Raw genomic sequence first — 15,451 nt, forward strand, 5'->3', positions numbered from 1 at the left:
CTGATGAATGAGAACTGAAGGGAATATAACATGTCTTTCGATCATGAATACCGAGGTGACAGACTGCTATTTGCTGTCTTATAACTGATATGGGGAAATGTTCAAGCATAGTCAATTACTCCACATTCATATCTGTTACATGTATTGTAGCAAACAGCAGAGCAGCGAACCAGGGTCGCTGGTGTGAAAGGCTAACACCCGATGCATCGGGCCAATAGGATTAACCCACTTGTTGGGAATTGTAACGTGGCTCAAATAGCAAGGATCGCTACACTTCCCCCTCCAAACAGGAAGCTTCCTAACATGTTCAGGCCTACTCAGCTTCCTCACACGTCCAGGCAATGCATAGGGTGTTTGCCTTTCACGCCAGCATCCCAGGCTTTCTTCCCTGCCCTGCCGTTCGCTACACTGGTGTCAGAAGTGGGATGGCGGCTGTGAGGCGCAAACACAAACAAAGGCAAACACCCATATGCATTGCGCCAATAGGGTGAACCCACTTGGTGGAAATTGTAACGTGGCTCACATAGCGAGGATCGCTCCAGTATTATTTAAGCAAACAATAAAGTGGTTCTTCCTTTAAAAGTTGTGGCGTACTGCAGCACCGCTTGCGGGTGCCACAAAATTCTATGGCACGTTATTGACGCAATTTACCACAATCTGCCACCATCTACCACAAACGGTGGCGGCATAAGCTCAAAGCTTTTAAAGGAAGAACCACTGTACCAGTAAGGAAGCATCTAATGATAACCAAATAATTCAGCCCTTAAGGACAATGAGAGGTCTTGAAGATAAATGGCAGGGCAGATCTTCACAGTCTCAAGACAGATAAATCAAGGATAAACAAGCATACTGTGATATTACAGAACAGTGATCTGTCAGAAAGCAGTGTGAATTATGGGTATCTTAGCGTGAAGCTAAGATGCAATTTACTGTCCATGGGGCAGAGATACTTATTGATTTACACTGCCATTTTCTGCCATTTTCCCCACAAAAGACTATGTCCAACTACTTGTTTATGTAATAGGTGTCTCCCCCTAATATCACCTCATTCTTAAAGAGATTATTTGTTCTACAACCGTTGGTTCTGTGTGCTAAGAAGATCTGAGCACATTTACGTAGTACCACTTTAAATACTTTATCAATGACAATCAACATAAAGTTTATGATCAACTGGGCAGGTTGTTACATAGTGTCTACAGTGCCTTTCGGATAGTATTCAGACCCCTTGACTTTTTCCACATTTGTCACAATTGGTTACAGCCTTATTCTAAAATGGATTAAATAAAAAAACGTCCTCATCAATCTACACACGATATATCATAACGACAAAGTGAAAATAGGTTTTTAGGATTTTTTGCAAATGTATTAAAAATAAAAAACAGAAATACTTAATTTACATACTTTTTCAGACGCTTTGCTATGATACTCGAAATTGAGCTCAGGTGCATCCTGTTTCCATTGATCATCCATGAGATGTTTCTACAACTTGATTGGAGTCCACCTGTGGTACATTCAATTGTTTGGACATGATTTGTAAAGGCACACACCTGTCTATATAAGGTCCCACAGTTGACAGTGCATGTCAGAGCAAAAACCAGGCCATGAGGTCGAAGGAATTGTCTCTAGAACTCCGAGACAGGATTGTGTCGAGGAACAGATCTGGGGAAGGGTACTAAAACATTTCTGCAGCATTGAAGGCCCCCAAGAACACAGAGGACTCCATCATTCTTAAATGGAAGAAGTTTGGAACCACCAAAACTCTTTCTAGAGCTGGCCGTCCGGCCAAACTAAGCAATCGGGGGAGAAGGGCCTTGGTCAGGGAGGTGACCAATAACCCGATGGTCACTCTGACAGAGCTCCAGAGTTCCTCTGTGGAGATGGGAGAACCTTACAGAAGGACAACCATCTCTGCATTACTCCACCAATGTAAATGTGATATATCAGTTTTTAATTTTAAATACATTTGCAAAAAATTCTAAAACCTTGTTTTTGCTTTGTCATTATGGGGTATTGTGTGTAGATTGATGAGGGGAAAAATTCCTAATACATTTTAGAATAAGGCTGTAACGTAACAAAATGTGGAAAAAGTCAAGGGGTCTGAACTGAATACTTTCCAAATGCACTGTATAACATAACCTTGTCTTTTTCATAGATATATGAATGTTTCTCTGTACAAAAACCTACTTGCAGTATTTGATCATTTCATGGTTTCAAATTACTCCCTTTTCTATGTTTCAGAATTTCAAAGAATATCCACCCTTCTCCTGTCCTTCCCTTTCTACCATGACAGAAGACAGAATACAGTTGTGCCTATCTAATTGTCAGTATTATTAGCTACTCGGACATGCTGATACTGAGGCTGAGATTGTAATATGAAGGATACCATTCCCCCTTCCATTTCAGATCAGTTGATAACTGAGTTGAAAACAGACTGAATTTCCTTTGTCAACTTCTGCATGATAAATTCCAGATCCACCTTAGTCTTTTGTGGATTAGAAGTGGATTGTGTCCTAAAATCACATTGAACATGAATCTTCAATGTGTCAATGTTCTCTTGCCCTGTAAAGAAGTGCTTCCGTTACCTTTTACAATCAAGCTCAGAGTAAATTTTAGAGAATGGTACATATACAGTTGAAGTCGGAAGTTGACATACACTTAGGTCGGCGTCATTAAAACTTGTTTCTCAACCACTCCACAAATGTCTTGTTAACAAACTATAGTTTTGGCAAGTCGGTTAGGACATCTACTTTGTGCGTGACACAAGTTATTTTTCCAGCAATTGTTTACAGACAGATTATTTCACTTATAATTCACTGTATCACAATTCCAGTAGGTCAGAAGTGTACATACTCTAAGTTGACTGTGCCTTTAAACAGCTTGGAAAATTCCTGAAAATAATGCCATGGCTTTAGAAGCTTCTGATAAGCTAATTGACATCATTTGAGTCATTGAATGTGTACCTGTGGATGTATTTCAAGGCCTACCTTCAAACTCAGTGCCTCTTTGCTTGACATCATGGGAAAATCAAAAGAAATCAGCCAAGACCTCAGAAAAAAAATTGTAGACCTCCACAAGTCTGGTTCATTCTTGGGAGCAATTTCCAAACGCCTGAAGGTACCACGTTCATCTGTACTAACAATAGTACGCCAGTATAAACACCATGGGACCACGCAGCCGTCATACCGTTCAGGAAGGAGACGCGTTCTGTTTCGTAGAGATGAACGTACTTTGGTGCGAAAAGTGCAAATCAATCCCAGAACAAAAGCAAAGGACCTTGTGAAGATGCTGGAGGAAACGGATACAAAAGTATCTATATCCACAGTAAAACAAGTCCTATATCGATATAACCTGAAAGTCCGCTCAGCAAGGAAGAAGCCACTGCTCCAAAACCGCCATAAAAAAGCCAGACTACAGTTTGCAACTGCACATGGGGACAAAGATCATACATTTTGGAGAAATGTCCTCTGGTCTGATGAAACAAAAATAGAACTGTTTGGCCATAATGACCATCGTTATGTTTGGAGGAAAAAGGGGGAGGCTTGCAAGGGGTGGCAGCATCATGCTGTGGGGGTGCTTTGCTGCAGGAGGGACTGGTGCACTTCACAATATAGATGGCATCATGAAGAGGGAAAATTATGGGGATATATTGAAGCAACATCTCAAGACATCAGTCAGGAAGTTAAAGCTTGGTTGCAAATGGGTCTTCCAAATGGACAATGACCCCAAGCAGACTTCCAAAGTTGTGGCAAAATGGCTTAAGGACAACAAAGTCAAGGTATTGGAGTGGCCATCACAAAGCCCTGACCTCAATCCTATAGAACATTTGTGGGCAGAACTGAAAAAGCATGTGTGAGCAAAGAGGCCTACAAACCTGACTCAGTTACACCAGCTTTGTCAGTAGGAATGGGCCAAAATTCACCCAACTTATTGTGGGAAGCTTGTGGATGGCTACCCGAAACGTTTGACTCAAGTTAAACAATTTAAAGACAATGCTACCAAATACTAATTGAGTGTATGTAAACTTCTGACCCACTGGGAATGTGATGAAAGAAATAAAAGCTGAAATAAATCGTTCTCTCTACTATTATTCTGACATTTCACATTCTTAAAATTAAGTGGTGATCCTAACTGACCTAAAGGGAACTTTTACTTGGATTAAATGTCAGGAATTGTGAAAAAACTGAGTTTAAATGTATTTGGCTAAGGTGTATGTAAACTTCCGACTTCAACTGTAGTCACTATTTCAGACTATGACCTTCACCCAGAAAAATATACACTACCGTTTAAAGGTTTGGGGTCACTTAGAAATGTCTTTGTTTTTTAAAGAACACCAGTCTCAACGTCAACAGTGAAGAGGCGACTCCAGGATGCTGGCCTTCTGGTTTGGCCACTATAAAATGTTGGTATCTTGTTCCGAATTTCTTGTACACTAAATATTTAAAATATTGTGCAGATTTTTTACTTTGTACCTGTGAAAACAGCAGTTCTAAAACAGGAACCTAAATGTGAGGGATGTGTGTATTACCTAATTGTTCAGGAGGATCAAACCTGCGTCCACGCTCCATACGAACACCATGCTGTGTGTTAATGTTAGCTGTTCTGTCTGTCTGGTTTTCAAGCACAGTCAGTCGCAATCTGACTCATTCAGGTCTTCCTTCTCTTCACATCCCTCTCTAGAGGAAGTGCGTGGAGAAAAGTAAGAACCTGTCATCTTCTGGCTCACCAAGTGCAAAATCTCAATTAAATAGTTTTCTTTGTGAAAGCCTGTAGGATCTGTCATCATGTCTTGGGATGCTGTTTCAATTAGGAAGGATGTGAGACACACAGTTTGACACCGGTGTGCATGGTAGCTGTGATTCTCAAATTCTCAGCTAGCCTCCTACAATTTTTTGCATTTAGGAGGAATGCCAATCTGTAATATTTTCTTACCAGCTTAATTGACCTTTGGAAAAACACAGGGAAACTGGTCGATTTGGGGGGATGGCAATAGTAAGCTATGCTATGGGAACAGAGAGGTCAGAATTCCTGCCTGCATGGGATGTGACTACTTTCACCAGTTGAGTGTGATGGCCTACACTTTTTTCCCCAGCCTTTAACTTATTCACCATATTTCCATGCTGTTGCTTAGCTTTGAATGAGAAGAGGAGACCAAAATGTTCATATGACACATCGCTACCCATCCATATTGATTGACATCAGGCAAATAAATGTTTTAAAAAATATATATATATATTTCACCTTTATTTAACCAGGTAGGCTAGTTGAGAGCAAGTTGTCATTTGCAACTGCAACCTGGCCAAGATAAAGCAAAGCAGTTTGACACATACAACAACACAGAGTTACACATGGAATATACAAACATACAATCAATAATACAATAGAAAAAAGTCTATATACAGCATGTGCAAATGAGGTAGGATAAGAGAGGTAAGGTAATAAATAGGCCGTGGTGGCGAAGTTATTACAATATAGCAATTAAACACTGGAATGGTAGAATGTGCAGAAGATGAAAGTGCAAGTAGAGATACTGGGGTGCAAAGGAGCAAGAAAAATACATAAATACAGTATGGGGATGAGGTAGATTGGATGGGCTATTTACAGATGAGCTATGTACAGGTGCAGTGATCTGTGAGCTGCTCTGACAGATGGTGCTTAAAGCTAGTGAGGGAGGTAAGAGTCTCCAGCTTTAGTGATTTTTGCAGTTCGTTCCAGTCATTGGCAGCAGAGAACTGGAAGGAGAGGCGGCCAAAGGAAGAATTGGCTTTGGGGGTGACTAGTGAGATAAACCTGCTGGAGCGTGTGCTACAGGTGGGTGCTGCTAGATGCTTTCATTTTGTTGTGTATATACTGTATACTAGCCTCCTGAAAAAACAGCTACAGACCATATATTTTCAGTTTCTGCTCCCAAAATATTTTTGTTTTTATTTTCATTGTTTTTATTTGTTTTTTATGTGAAGCACATTGTGTCTGAAATGTGCTGTATAAATAAAGCTTGATTTTATTTTGATTTTATTATGGTGTCTCAAGATAGACAAACTATTGCCACTTTTTCTCGTTTTTCAAGCGCAGGTCTTTTAAAGGAGTAGGCTTTGCGGTCTCGTTCGGTTCTCCTTGCAGAGATCAGCTAGGCGCCAGCCGAACCAAACCTTTTGGAAGGCTTATGTGCACAATTTTACATCTAGCTAACTGGTGCAGTATTTCTCAAGTGAAAGAATGTGCATGAAAACTAGTAATCTATTGTTGAATGACGTCAAACACTTAATTGAAGAATCCAGTCTATATGCCGCGTTCATGTACTAGTCGGAACTAGGAAACTCAGAAATTCCCAACTTGCTAATTGGTTAGGCTCCCGAGTGGCCCAGCGGTCTATGGCACTGTATCACAACCGGCCGTGATTGGGAGTCAACGATTATTGTAGTGCGGCGCACAATTGGCCCAGCGTCGTCCGGTTTAGGATTTGGCCAGGGTAGGCCGTCATTGTAAATACGAATTTGTTCTTAACTGGTATCCCTATTCAATAAAAACACGGCAGGTGTATAAATACAACCAATTAGCAAATCGTACATTTCCGAGTTTACTAGTTCTGACTAGCACATGAAACTAGCAATAGTTTCACTTTTACTAGGAGAAGTACTGTTGAGCAATCATCGACCAAGTGGCATATGCCGAGTTCACTTGCTAGTCGAAACTAGGAAACGGGGACATTTTCGATTGTAGTTAATCAGCTGCCTCATTCAACGATTTAGCAAATCAAAAAAGTCTGAGTTTTCTAGTTCCGACTACCATTTGAACGCAGAAATAGACTTCGGCTGCGGAACTTTGACTGGCTTCACGAAGAAAACGAACAAAAACGTCACAAAATGTTGTTATATGCGCAAACTGTTTCGAGAGGGAAGCATGCTACAGGGTTTATGCTAGATGCCGACAAGCCACCTCCTACCTTCCTGTTATAGCCTATATGATGTTGAAGCCCTTTGTTGCATTTAATTGGTTGCTGAATTAGGCAATAGCCAAAAATGTTTTCCCCCTATTCAGATTCCACTTGAATTGGTATGATGATTTATTATACTGTCACACTGTTTGTGGCTTCAATGTTCAAAACGGGAACTTGTTGATCTCAATAAGTTGTGGCTTAATAATTAATGTAATGTCCGGAGTAGGCTACTAGAGAGGAAACGTTGTTTTAGCCTCCTTACTCATGTGGTTGTTCGCTTGAACGGAAGACCTGTATGAGTGCCGGATAGGCTATAGCCTATTAGACCACCGCGGCTCGATCTACCGGTGGGAGTCGCTCATCGTTTCAGGCGGGGGAAGAGCGTTCCTCGTGCGTCTGCATCATTTGGAACCTTAGATCTCGAATAGTCAATGGGGGGCAAGGAAAAACTCAGTGAAATGTAGAAAAACGTTGAGCGAAGCGGGTAAGAATCCGTCTTTTCTTTTATTCTCACATTCGGTCTAATTATTAGGTATAATAAAAAACTATATGCTAAGGCTATACAGACAGGATTTTAATAATTGTTTTGCCATAATGCCATTTAGAATATAGCCTATTATATTTGTTGGGCTATATTACATTAGGAAACATTGTGACAAAGATCATTAATTTTTGAACTGCTTTTTAACTAATGCTTCAAAAACAATATTCACTATTGCATACCTGTTAAGATAAACTTAATTTGTATCATGACACCCCTCATTACCCCTTGTCTATATTTGCTTTAGTTCAATGAGATCTCTTTAGGTACCTATAGCCAGGATATAATAACATAGAGTTGAGATAATGCCAATTTCAAGCTTAAACACACATTTAAGGGACTGTATGTATGGCTTCATGTGGTGACAAATTCAATACATTGTTGCTGGAAGTGTCTCAATATGTCCATATAATACATTTTATAGTCTCTTAACTGTCATGAATATTGCCAATTGCTTAACGTTTTGGAAGCCTTGTGTTTCACATACTAAAGAGGACTAAGTAGGCTAATAAGTAGTTAATGATGTAGATAAACATGTGTGAAACAGTTACATTGTTTTGTACAGTATAGGCCTAATGGGTTTAAATCTGATTCTGGGGTATTAACAGCATGTTATGTAATAGTCTAGCACAGCATTGAATTGATTCCAGTCATATTGATTCTTGTAGCACATTTTGTGACCAGATGTACTGTATGCCTAACTTTTATTAGCCCATTCAATTGCATTGTTTGTTTAATTGTTTATTTGATAAACTGTTCCCTCTAGATCACAAGCTCTACATTAGATCATCTGCACCATTGATGTAATGAGCCTTGGGGTTTTGTACATAAAGTTCAGACACATAAATAATCCTACATGAACCACCATCCATTTGGTAATTATGTTTTGGTTAGGGCTATTTCATCACAGAATCTGCAGTGTGACTGTCAACATAACCATTAGAAACAACCCTGGTTAAGCCCCAGGTAGAAGTGGTTTATTCAAGTTTGATTAGACAGAGACCTGTCTCTATCTAGCTTATAATCACATAGGGCCTTGAACTAAGTGATAATAATCATCCTAAGAACCTGGAGGCTACTTCATTTAGAAGAAAATATCACTTCATTACTCACTGAGTATAAATCTGTTGTGGTCCATCAAAGGTAGATGCAAAAACATGAGAAATATTGAATTTATCATCTCAAAGATCATCTCAAAGGTGCATTTATGTGCAATGGGTGAATGGGAAATTACACCCTGTAACAATAGTGTCAATGATGATGGGGATAATAATAATGACCATATGTTATTTCATCTCAACTCAAGAGTTTGCTTTGCTTTGACTGTGAAATTGATATTGTTGCAGTTAAAGAACATGGGTTGTCTTTGGAATGGAATGCTGATCTTATCCTGAATTGCTAGTTCCCAAGACATGAATTGAATCCTATCCAATTGCTCTCAGGAGCAATGTTGTAGCCTTGGGCCAAACATCCTGGTAATCAGTGCTGCTTCCTTCTCTTGACCTCCGCTCCCCCTTTCCCCCTTCCTATTTCCTGCACCTCAAGTCTTTCTTCATCTTTGGAATTGGAGTCCAGTCGTATTGCACATCACATATTAGTCAGGAGGTGGCAGTGGGTTAAATACATATGTCAATGGATACTGTACCAGTACCTATGCTGTAGGACAGCTGACCCTTTGTGATAGCTTTGAGGAGTCATCTGTCAATCTTTGTGGTACGCTTGAGGTCATAGTCAGACACAGAGTAAAGAAGGGGAGTAATTTTCCGCACAGGAGACATCTAGCTCTTTGATTGCGAGAGAGGAAGAAATATATCCATTGTGTATGCTACCCAGTTGAGGCGGCCCAGCAGGATTCTGTCCTTGACATTAAGTACCTTCTCATGTTTCATTCTGATGGCATGTCATTGACATGGTTATTGTCATGGAAATGTACTGGAACGGGTTGTCTTTGGTATGGGGAGTCGAAATGGTATCATGTGGCCTTTTGATGGTAACACATTTCAGCGTTCATCCATGCTGTTTGCTTGATGATATGGTGTTAATACATCGTTAGTTATGAATGCCAGTACTCAAGTAGACAGGCGGATACATTTGCATGTTTTTCAGTCACCGCCTCTTGAAGCTCTCTCATCATTCATTCTCCTCTGGTTTGCAATAGTCTACTCTAATAAATCGAATTTCAGTGCTTACACAAGCGTCTCAAGATCCTAAACAAAGATTAATGAATACTGCAGTGATAGCCAAGGCTAAGTTTTGTTTTGACCAATTTAAAATGTATAGGCATATCTAGTCACTTACTATCTTATTTTTCAATTTATTTCAGAGTATATTGTGTGTGCACCAAAGTAGAACCCATTGAACCTATGTTATAGAAAGCAAAGATTACATTACATTTCAAGATTGTTTTACTTAAAAAACACACTACCTAAAGTGGATCCTAAAGTAGAGTATTTTCCTGCTTCCAGCTATTTTCAGAACAGGAGTTAACATGGTTGCAAAGACAAGTCCTTTATTTATCCTGGGTTTATTAAATAACTGCATTCACATTTGGGAAATCAGCTCAGTGAAAGATGTCATCTTATAAGTGTGGTTTTCTCTTTCAGACAGCAAACAAAGACTGCAATCAATGTTCCAGCCATCAATAAGAATACTGGTATGATGAAAACCCCAGCAAACTCAAACATACAATAAAGACACATTAGATAGTATATCATATTGAAGTGGAGGGAAACACCATACTAATACTTCTGGATCCCAGTCTACAAAATAAGTTCTGACTTCTAGCATGGAGGTGTCCCATGTGAACAATAGTAGTCATCACGCCTGGTGGAAAGAGATGCCATGGGGCGACACAGACGAGTGCACCACCTCCATGAGTGGCACAACCTTCCTGATAGTTGCCTACAGCGCACTGATCGGGGTGGGCCTTATCGGTAACATCTGCCTGGTGTTTGTCATCACACGACAGAAGGAGATGAGGAATGTCACCAACATATTCATCGCCAACCTGTCAATTTCTGACATCCTCATGTGCATCGTGTGCCTGCCGGTCACCATCATCTACACCCTAATGGATCGCTGGATCTTGGGGGAGGCACTCTGTAAGGTCACACCCTTTGTCCAGTGCATCTCTGTCACAGTCTCTGTCTTCTCCCTGGTCCTCATAGCCATGGAGCGCCACCAACTCATCATCCACCCCACTGGATGGAAGCCTGTGGTGGGCCACTCCTACCTGGCTGTAGCCATCACCTGGATGGTGGCCTGCTTCATCTCTCTGCCTTTCCTCTCCTTCAACGTTCTCACCAACAGTCCTTTCCAGAACATTAGCCTCCCCTTCAATCCCTTCACTGACCACTTCATCTGTATGGAGCGGTGGCCCTCAGAGCACAAACGACTGGCCTACACCACCTCCCTGCTGCTCTTCCAGTACTGCCTTCCCCTCATCCTCATCCTGGTCTGCTACTTACGCATCTTCCTGCGTCTCCGACTGAGAAAATACATGGTGGAGCGAACCAGGGACAACCGCCAGAAGAAGGCCAAGGGGTCAAAGAGGATCAATGCCATGTTGGCCTCCATCGTGGCAGTGTTTGCCCTCTGCTGGCTCCCGCTCAACATCTTCAACACCGTGTTTGACTGGAATCACCAGGCCATCCCATCCTGCCAGCATGACATCATCTTCTCTGCCTGCCACCTCACAGCCATGGCCTCTACTTGTGTCAACCCCATCATCTATGGCTTTCTCAACAGTAACTTCCAGAAAGAGCTCAAAACTACCCTATACCGCTGCCGCTGCTGGGGGGCACCAGAGAGTTATGAGAGCTTCCCTCTCTCTATTGTCAGCACAGAGGTCACTAAGGGGTCGATCTTGAGCAAAGGATCGATCAGCATGAATGTATAGTCCCGACCCATTCAGATAGGGAGAGAGAAAGTATAGAACTTGTCATTGTCTTGACCATGCATTGAAGGTTGTCTTGCTGAGCTTTATGCTGGAGCAAGGGTTGACAGGGGTTGTTCAAATTATTCACATGTCAATGTTTTGTTTCTTAGCAATCAATGGTTGACCTCTTCAGTGGGAATGGAGAGAAACGTGAAAGTAAGAGAACACTGTGCCCCAAGAGTCATTTTACAGTGTTCTCAATTAGGTATGTGTTTTTACACCTTAGAGGAAGTCGATGATTTTATGACGGTGCAAAGGTCTTCTTCACTGCAAGCACTGTGGAGTAAAAGGTGTGCTTTACACCATCATAATATTTCAATGTATTATTTGGGTCTCTACAGAGCAGTAACATTCAAAGTTGGGGTGGGGTCGCGGGATTTAAAAAATAAAAATACAACAAAAATGTAAGATTAATTTATAGGACAAAATGTATGCACGCATGAATGTAAGTCGCTTTGGATAAAAGCGCCTGCTAAATGGAATTTATTATTATTATATTACAATATTTATTTTTTTGAGAAAGAAATTTTAAAAATAATATTGAATTGTGTTAATGTATTTATTGATTCTCTTAATTTTGATAAGAGAGATGGAAATTAATTGAAAGTTATTTGTTGATGTAAAAATAGAAATTTACCGATTTTAAGGCTGTCATTAGATTTGGGGTGTGGGGTCGCTAGAAATTCTGGCCAAAAAAGAGGGTCCCTGCTTGAAAGGTTTGAGTACCACTGCTATAGAGTGTAGCCAAATGTGTTGTCGTGATAGTCAAACTTGCATGGCAGCACAAAAGTCTTTAAAATCGACTATAATTGAAGGACTTTTAAATTGACCTTCGACTCCTCTTGGGTTCCACTCACAAAGTCATGTTTGAATAATGTGAGATTTTCATATTGTCCTTTTCTCACATTTTACTCTTGTTAATCCTGGATCATGGATAGCTACTGCTATAACTAACTGTGTTTTTATAGAATTCGCTATCCTTTCAACCCTCCTTTGTGCAATTCCTTCCCTCATGCAGAGACTCATGGAATATACATGTTAAGGGATGCCAAGTGCTAACCACTTCCAATGGTTCATTCATGATATTGATGTGGGATTAAAGGGATAGTTCTCCAAAAAGCATTTGTTAATGATTTCCTTCATAGATAGGACTCGTGTGATCTTTACACCGGCAAATGACTTGGCTAAGATCACACCATGTCAATAAAATCCTCATAACTGGTTTGTTTGTAAACAGACCAATGACAGAATAAAGTTATGGAATTTGTATTGAAACAAAACTTTGACAAGGACTGACATTGAAAACTAGTGATTTAAAGCACAGTACCTGTCATAGACATGTTTTGTACCCACCAATGTTTACTGCCAAATACATTACTGTGCTAGTGGCTGACTTTGATAATAAAATGTGCCATGCAGCAACCATACATCTAGGGCCATATAACAAAAGAAAAGGGGCAGTAAATGAATACACTCTGTACTCTATGACAGCAGCACATGGAATAATATCCTACTGTATATCCTTGCTCTTTCACTGAGGTCTACTGAGTCTTTGTATGTACAGTAATAGATCTGGTGTGTTGTTTAGCCCTGCTTGGTGTGTATGGTACCTGATATGCCTCTTGTATTGCAATGTGGGAAAATTGGTTTATAATATAAATGGGAATAAATAGTTCACCATTTCCATCTGTTTACCCTCTAATCTACTCTTGTAAACACATTTCAGTCATTCCATTTGGGCAGTTACAAGAATGATTATCCAATATGACCAAACTGTAACTCATTCATGAATGTGTGCAATATTTCCTTATTATTCTTTGTTTTGCAGGGTAAAATAAAGTTCAGTATGCCATATACAGTAAGTATTTGCAAATATCATGCCATGTTTTCTCTAAACATTTGTCAGCTGGCTGCCTTTCTTAAAAATATATAATTCTCAGAACATTTCTAGGACGTTTTAATAATGTGAGGTCATAACTTTGGATAATTCAAATTTTGTCAGATACATATATTTAAATGTATGGCTCTGCTTAATTTTTACCCAATGTCTGAAGAACGTTCTCTGTTTACTGGGTAATTAGCGATGAGCTTTTATAAGCCAGATAAAGTTTTGTACATTCTATGTTTTCCTTTCTGCAGGGTTAATCTTTATCAACAAAAAAGTTAGAATGCCAAAAGATGTTACAGTAGCTTTACAGAAGATAAATAAAAAAGTTGTATTTTACTGCATTTCATGTTTTTTTTCTTCTTTTCTGTAGGTGCCCTTAGATATATCAAAGCAATGTCTGTCAGCACTTTCTCCTTTTCCCAATCTATTTCATTATGATTTAGAGTGTGAATCTATCACAAAATAATACATTTGATTTGGTGGCGCACTCACATTTTCTACTACCTTAAATTCCATCCCTGGTTTTACAGCAGTCTAGTAAATGCTATCCACACCCCAAAGGGAAAATGTTTATGTTCTTAAACATGAGCAGACAATGTTGAAGTAAGACTGTATGACCCATACCTGTAAACCAATATCACTACCAATGGGAAATGGTTGAGATCTGTATGTGAAAATATTTATATTTAAGGTTGACTCTAATGAAATTGAAAGATCCACCCAACCTTATTATTGTTTTCACTTTTTGCAGGGTGCTATAGACAAGTGTCTTCCAAATAGATAAAAATAAACATATATAGGGTGTTAATGACCATTTGTAGCCAAGCAGTAAAACTATATACTGTATCCATTTCTATTTTGTTTATCGATTCTTATTCGGTATCTTTTTCTATTCTGTTTCCACTCACTCACTCACTCACTCACTCACTCACCAAACACACAAATACAGTCAAGAATAAAAATGTCAGATTCTCAAGCATTCTATTCCTCCCCCTTACTCTTCTCACTATCAATCCCTCACCTATACAATACTTATGAGACAACATATGCTGTAAAAAAGCTAATTAATAAGTTATTCATTATTCACAGATGAGAAAGTGGTCACATTCTGTGATCTTCAGTGAGATATGATTACAGAGTTGAGTTTGACATTCTTTTTCAAGAGTCACATTTTCTACCAGAAACAGAAATCTGTATCAATTCATGGGTTTACTTTTCTTATCACTTATCCTGTTGGGGCCAATATAGATACTTCCAAATAAGCCGAATCTGCATTTGCCCTGTAAACAGTTTGCTCAGATGACGATGTTTTCTGTGGACTGTCAAGAATAGTTAAGGCAAGTGTGTGTATGTTAAATTATAGGGTTATGTGGGTATTTTGAAACCAAGTAAAGTGATGATACAAAACCACACTGTTCGTTTTCCTTATTGGAGCAGGTACACAACATATTCGTAAACACATGATGAATGGGATGTAGGAAGTCTGCACTAGTCCACCCATCCTTCAGTCTGAAACAGCAGGGATCACCCAGTCAAATGCCATTGGTTCAAATGTTAATGAATTCCCACTAATACCTCCTGTGGTCACAGAACAAAGTCACATTGGCCTGTGTGTAACCTCACTTCTGTGGAAGAAAAATAGAGGATTTGAAGTGTATTCTTTTTTGTTCTTGGCAGTTGAATAGGTCATATAAAGCAGCTCTGCCTCTTGAATTCTAACCCTGGTATTAGACATGCAAGAACGTGTGACTGCATTGAAAAAGTCACCTGGGGTCATACTCACATATTGGCTCAGTCCATATTTACCAGTTCCTCCATGTTGCTTTTGAATTGTCCTAATGCCATATTTTTTATTAGGCATTTCCTGGTGCCTTTATGCCCTGGTTGCTCTGATAGCTTTAGTTGCTTGGGGAAAAGTGTGGCCAATAGATCTGTTATGACTAATGGAACACAAGGACATTTGTAAGATAACCTTTGCCACAGAAATATTTTTCAGAGATCATCACACTCATCTCAAGATTATGCTATAGCAGAACCACTCATCTGTGTCTTTGTAAACACAATATCTTAATAAACCTCATATTTTAGTCAAAATTGTCTTGTCTCTTTGTGCTGTGTATTAGGGGTAATGACAGTTGAAAGCAGCTGCCA

At 39.6% G+C, this 15,451-nt stretch overlaps 1 protein-coding gene across 1 annotated transcript; it reads left to right on the forward strand.

The window, feature by feature from the left end:
* Positions 1–10,260: 10,260 nt before the first annotated feature.
* LOC120051141 (neuropeptide Y receptor type 1-like) lies at positions 10,261–11,373 on the forward strand. The gene has a single exon (XM_038997847.1). It carries the CDS (start codon positions 10,261–10,263, stop codon positions 11,371–11,373), a length of 1,113 nt encoding a protein of 370 aa, XP_038853775.1.
* Positions 11,374–15,451: the final 4,078 nt, after the last annotated feature.

This window comes from Salvelinus namaycush, chromosome 1 (assembly GCF_016432855.1).
Source record: "Salvelinus namaycush isolate Seneca chromosome 1, SaNama_1.0, whole genome shotgun sequence".
Lineage (NCBI taxonomy): Eukaryota > Metazoa > Chordata > Actinopteri > Salmoniformes > Salmonidae > Salvelinus > Salvelinus namaycush.